At 40.2% G+C, this 6,724-nt stretch overlaps 1 protein-coding gene across 1 annotated transcript in view; it reads left to right on the forward strand.

Moving 5' to 3' along the window:
- LOC103739186 (dehydrogenase/reductase SDR family member 7) overlaps positions 1–6,724 on the forward strand; it is a 31,882-nt gene that overhangs the window by 19,590 nt on the left and 5,568 nt on the right. Inside the window, exon 5 of the mRNA XM_008839491.3 lies at positions 5,615–5,737. Within this exon, the coding sequence (XP_008837713.1) occupies positions 5,615–5,737 (123 nt within the window). The remainder of the gene's footprint in view (positions 1–5,614; positions 5,738–6,724) is intronic.

Below are 6,724 nucleotides of genomic sequence, written 5' to 3' on the forward strand. Positions count from 1 at the left end.
ATAATATTTACTGGAAGTTCTGATACATAAGGCTTAACAGCAGCGATTTTCCTATCTGTACTAGAAATTGTTTTATATTCTACACTAATATTCACTATTGACACTGGCTGAACTCCAACTCCTTTAATATCACACTTTATAATTTGAGTAATCCAATTAGATGACCAGCCATCTTTCTTAATAATAGTAATATCTGATCCAGTATCAACCAGACCTTTGAAAGATCTATCTTGAATTTTAAAATTAATATGAGGCTGTTGTGCTTGCAGCATCAGAGCCCAATTGACTGAAATAGGATTAGTACTTCCAAACCCTTCAATCTGTTTTTTTGGAAGAGGATCCTATAGGTATAAAAGGAAGAAGAATTAATTGAGCAATGTTATCCCCTACTGTAATAGGATATGAGCTATTGGTAGTAATCAAAATTTGAATTTCACCTTCTTTGTAGAGGCAGCTAGTGGAGCCTCCGAAGAGGTAGCCTCTTGAAATTCCTTAGCAGCTTTATTTTTTAAATCCTCTGGGACATCATAAATATTAACTGCTCCATTAGAAGTGCAAATCACCTGAGCTGGTGACAAGCTATTTGGACCTTGATTAATTAATATAATAGCTGCTCTGATGAGTGCCCACACAGACCAAAAATCAAGTGGTATTATTTCTCCTGTCTGAAATGCCTTTTCCACATTTGTTCTGACTCTGTCCCAGACTTCCAAATCTAAAGTTACTGTATAAGGAAACCATGAATTAAACTCTACAACTATTTGCAGACAATTATCTATCTGTTTTCTGGAAACTTGTGCACCATTACTACAAAGAATATGATGAATTAAAGAAACAAAGGGGCAGACTTACCTTGTCCCATTACCCTGCAAATAATTTTTACTTAAAAAATAATTTTCTGTAAACCAACTGGTGCCAGCTGGTCAAAATATCCACCACCTCCTCTGGATGACTTTTTACTTACTTGAACTGCAACTCTATCGGCACCTCTTCTTGGGTGCAATGTCTGGGTCCCTGTTTGGGTGCCAACTGTCATGGTTCAGTGACCACAATTCCAGCCTGATGGGCTTGGGGACCCCAAAATATAGGTGCAGGAGGAATCAGGAAGCAGGGGATGCAATGGAGTGTGAACCAGCACATGCTTTATTCTAAGAAGCAACCTTATTTATAGTAAACCAAGAGGAAAAGAAAATGTTCTTCTCAAGCCAAATTGTCTCATTCTAATATTTGCAGTACCTTCCTGATATCTTCAAGTTCCCAGGGCTCAGCCCTTTTTGGAATCTTATCCATCTTTGTAGCTTTATTATACAAGCTTACTTATGTACCTTTAACAGGGTTCAAGGAACAGTTAGTCTCATGATAAGAATAACTTCAGGCCAAGAACATTCAAGTCATCAGGGAGGAAGCGTTCTTCCTCCTTACTTTCGGTGTGCCAAGAGTAACTGAGGCCTCTTGTTCAAGCTCTGAGTTTTTTTCAGATCAGAGATCAGACCTTCACAAGAACTTTGGTAGAGGGCACCCTCCTGCCCCCCACCATTTGGCAGTAAAAACCCTGGAGCCACACATGCCTATAACTAATAAACAGATTTTTTTGGAATACCTGCATTATGATGTAAGTTGAATGAACCCTGGGAATATGAAGATGAGATGCTGTTTCTGCTCTTAGGAAGTGGATCTTCCAGTCAACCTTTCACCTTTACCTTACTCCAATCCCCACCACATCCTCATGGCAACTCAGCTCTGTTCTGACTTTATTCTGTGTCTCAGATGTGGGCTTGTGGTTCTATTTCTGTGATGTTCCTTTGTCTCTTCCTTGCTGCTGATTTTCCCTGGTCTAGTTATATATGCTTATTCAAATAAGTACTGCCTCCAGGCGATTAGCCCTGGGCCCCCTGTCTCTACTGGGAGAAACAATTGCATTCATTATGATTTCTTGGGAAGAAGAAAATATGGAAAGCTTGATTTTCACTATGTATCTTATGAGATAAATATGAGAACTGAATGATTGTTTTTTGTTGTTTTGTCTTATTTAAGAATCACATACGAGGACTGTACTTATATCATTTTCACTCCCTTTTCCTCCCGCTCCAACTCATTGCACCTCCCCCTATATCCCCTCTCAATTTCATGACCTCTTCTTTGATTATTACTTTTGCATATTCACACATACTTACATATATATTTATAATCTACTGAGTCCTTTTAGTGGTGCTTCTGTGTACATGTGTTTTGGGTTGACTGCTTGGAATTGGATAACCTATCATAACTTCTCAGGGAGCCCATTCCGGATTCTCTCTCTCTCTCTCTCTCTCTCTCTCTCTCTCTCTCTCTCTCTCTCCATTGATTGCCTGTAGCTCTTCATTTAGAGGTAGGATCTTGTGAAATTTCCCCTTCCGTGTTGGCATGTCAGCTGGTAGTATCATTATGTAGGTCTTGATTAGGTGACCATAGTGTTGAGATTTCATGGATGCATGTTTTGAAGATACTGTTTAGCAGCAGGCATGTGGTCTTTTGGCTCTTATAGTCTTTATGCCCCCTCTTCTGTGATGTTCCCTGAAACTTAGGTGTAGGGGTTGCATTGTAGATGTATCATTTGGGGCTGGGCACCCCGAAGTCACGTATTCTCTGTATTTTGACCTATTGTGGAAGTTTTTAATAGTCTACATCTTTTGCAAAAAGAACTTTTGGTGTGTGGTGAGAGCTTCCTTTGTCTATGGATGTAAGGGTAAGTATTTAGAATATGTAAGAAAGTATATTGGTTTAGGAAAGTTGCAGTACTATGTTCTCCTCTGGGACCTTTCCAGACATTTAGGTAAGCCCTTATTGCTGAAGACACCATACACTTAGGTCTCAGGACTTGGAGAAATTGATCGGGACTGAACTGGAAACTTCCTCCCTGAGGAAGAGCTCGCATAGTATCTGAAATTGCTATGCAAGCTGTCAAGGGAGAAAAGCAATCAATAGTCCTACCCAGCTGCAATGCCCACAAATTGCAATGACCATCCTGGCAAAGTATCCCTAATGGGGGCTGGAGAGATGGCTCAGTGGTTAAGAGCATTGGTGGTTCTTGCATAAGACCCGGTTTTGAAATCTAGTATCCACATGGAGAGTAATAACCATTTGTAACTCCAGTTCCAGGGGATTTGATGCCCTCTTTTGTCCTCCAAGGGCACTGCATGGTATGGGTGCACTTACATACATGCAGGCATAACACACACATAAAAATAAATAAATAAATAAATAAATAAAAATTTAAAAAACCATCCCTCATGGTAGCACTTTTAACGTTAGCGTAATCAACTGCTGTCTAATTGGACTTAAGGTCTGCTTAACAGGAAAGAATCAATGCCTGATACTGACTGAATTTTGAATTCTGACTTAAGACTAAATATGAAGACATGGCAAATCCAATAGGACAATAACTAAGAAAACATAAAATGTAGCTCATCACTTTGAAGAAGTTTTTAGTAGACTGTTTCAGCCCTAGAATAAGGAGGTGCAGTAGCAAAGGTCACCACAGACTCCTGGAAATAAGGCTGAGTTTTCAGCTGTCTTTTCTCTACCATGAAGAGCAGGCAGTGCACAGTGATGAAGGGGCTGCAACTGGCGTGTGCTCCTCAGAGTTAGTAAGGGACTGTTAAAATCACCTGCTATAGAGATAGGCACTCCTTAGGCAGGCAGGTGTGGGGCCATGTATACCCCATCAGTTGGCACTCAGACTGATAAGACATGTAGCTTTCAGTCAAACAGAAGAGCTATCTGACCTCCCCAAGACTCTCTTTTACATGACTCGGTTGGATTCTCCAAGAAAATGTGGATTGTTGAGGCTCATGTTAGTTATAGTAGTAGTTTAGTAGCTGAGTGCTGATACCAGGAGGCTTTCATTTTGTTTTGAGTCAAGGTCTCCCATAGCCCAGGCTCACCTTGAACTCCTGCCTTTATCAGCCAAGAGTTGGGATCACAGGTATGTACCACCACACCCCATGAGGCACTTTAAAAAGAATACATTTCCCTCTCATAATGCCAGAAAATTATAGAGTTAACTTTTTATCATTGAAGTGCATATACCACACAGGAGAGGGTTTAGTGTCAGTGTTGGCTGCTTGCTGTCCTCTGTCTTACTATAGAGTAGCAAAGGTTAAAGGTACAGGAGTTCGCCGTTCCTTTACTAAGCATTCTGTTTTGGTCTTCTCTTAAGCAGGCACTGCGTCAGTCTGTGACAGCACGAACCCTCACTGTCTCTGTCTGTAGTCAGTATTTAAGGCTGATAGATGTTTAATGCTTGTTAAGTTTTCTGGAGCTGCTTCAGTCTTTTTCTCTTTCATCTTTTCTACTGCACAGGTAGGTCTCTGACTTCTTTATTAGCTGAAGATGACTTGAACCTCTGATCCTTCGCTTCTTTCTTTCAAATGCTGGGATTACAGGTGTGAGCTACCACACCTAACATCCTGTCTTAAAACAGTGAAGTAACATTTCCTAATTAAGGAAAAGTGATAGGGGAAATAAGCATCTGTTTACTTCTCTTGGTTTAGAAATGGTAGGATTTCTAAGCCAGGTTTAGCTTGTTCTTTGGAAGGTCCTTCAGTGGTCAGCCACTCATAGGCACATATTGTCCTCACCCAGAAAAGACCAGCACTTCACTGAAACCAATCACCTGGTCAAAATGGTAACTGAGAAGCTGAATTTCTGTATCATAGTTACTGTGCAGTTCATATCCTGTTTTTGTTGCATTGCCCAACACCTGCATGCTTGACCTTTAGGGGAATGAAGAGGAAGCCCCTTTTAAGAGCCTCTTTTGGAGTGGTGAGGGTTGGTGTGAAGATGGCGTGTCTTCAGGGACAGTCATCCTCCTCCTCTGCTCACCTGCATTAGGAATATTGCTGACAGCCACTGCTGCCAACCAGTGAACTATTTGTATGCTGGAGCTGTGTGTCTGCAGGACATTGCCTCCAGTCTTGCAGTTAAAAATGCCTGATGGAGCCAGGCTTGATGACACAGGCCTATAATCCCAGCTACTTGGAAGGTTGAGGCAAGAGTTTGAAAATTAGACTGGTTAGGGTTTCAAAATGAGTTCAGAGGTAGTCTGGGCAACTTAATGAAATGTTGTCCCAAATAAAATATATAAATGGGGCTAAGAAGATGGCTCAATGGGTAAAGGCTCTTGCCACCAAGCATGACTACCTGCATTTGGCCTCTGATCTCCATACCATGCCACTACCCCAAATAAATAAATAAATAAATAAATAAATAAATAAATAAATAAATAAATAAATAAATGTAATAAAACATTTTCATGTAAAAAGTACTGGAGATATAGTTCAGCGATAGAGCATTTGCTTGACTTGAACAAGTCCTTAGGTTCAGTCGACTGTTGTGCAAGGTAAAAAAAAAAATCAATAGATGAATAAGTAAAACCTAAATAGTACTGCATGTTTGCACTTCCTGTCCATTACAGAACATAGTGGAAAATGTATGGTATTTACTCTATTTCTCTGCTTTACTGTCCCTTCCCTTCCTTCCTTCCTTCCTTCCTTCCTTCCTTCCTTCCTTCCTTGTTTTTTTAATAGTCTCTGTACTGAGCTTGTCGACTATCCAGGCATTTTGTCTTCCATAGGGTTTTTTTAATAGCCTCTGTACTGAGCTTGTCGACTATCCAGGCATAACGCTATGCAATATCTACCCAGGACCCGTGCAGTCTGACATCGTGAAGAACGCCCTAACTGAAGAAATCACTAAGGTAAAAAATCCTGGTAGGAAAGAATTTGAGTCCTTTACTCATTACATCTGTTTTATCTTATAAGCCAGGTTTTTATTCAGAACTGCTCATTAAAACTTCACAGAAGGAGTGACAGCATTGTGAAAATGGCTAAATTAGTATTTCAACATCCCATTTGAATAAAGTCTAATCAAATCGCTAAACTGTTACTTATAAGTGGCCTTCTGTTAATATGCCCACTATTGCTATTGAGAAGCTCCCTTTATCCTTTTCTGTTTCACTCCCATGATTCCATTTGCTAAGTACAAGTCTTGTGTGTTTGTGTTGTAGGGGACTGATACGGGCCTCACCCATGCTAGCTATCCATTTTACCTCTAGGGTATACATCTCCAGCCCCTGATATATGTCTTAATAATTTGTTATTTCTAAGAATGTAATAAGATACATTCTTAGATCTAATTAACAAGTGGCTGTGAGGTGCCCAACACTAAGTGTTGCATCTACAATGTATCCTCTACACTCAAGGATCAGGGAACATCTCAGAAGAGGTAGTGGAAGGAATATAAGAGCTAGAGGTACAAGATACCTGCTGCTAGTTAATGCATTGTAGACATGATAGGAAGGTGCATCAATGAAATCTCCACAGTATGTTAGTAAGGAGATCTACATAATGAAAAAACCAGTTGACATGTCAAGGTGGATGGGGGAATGTCACAAGGTCAGACCTCAAGATGAAGGGCTATCGACAATCAATGGATGCTGAGGGAGGGAAAATCAGTTTTCTCTAGGGACTAGATCCCTCGGGAGGCTATCTAATCACAAATGGACAGCACTAAAGTGAACACCACTTAACTGACTCAATGCATTAAATATATATATGTATATTTATATAAGTATGTATATATATGTAACAATAATAAACAAAGAAGAAGACAAGAAAGTGCTGGGAATGGGGGGACATTGGAGGAGTTGGATAGGGGCTGGGAGGCATACAAGTGATGCAAATAT

Source organism: Nannospalax galili, unplaced genomic scaffold (genome assembly GCF_000622305.1).
Source record: "Nannospalax galili isolate Female #2095 unplaced genomic scaffold, S.galili_v1.0 scaffold336, whole genome shotgun sequence".
Classification (NCBI taxonomy): Eukaryota; Metazoa; Chordata; class Mammalia; order Rodentia; family Spalacidae; genus Nannospalax; species Nannospalax galili.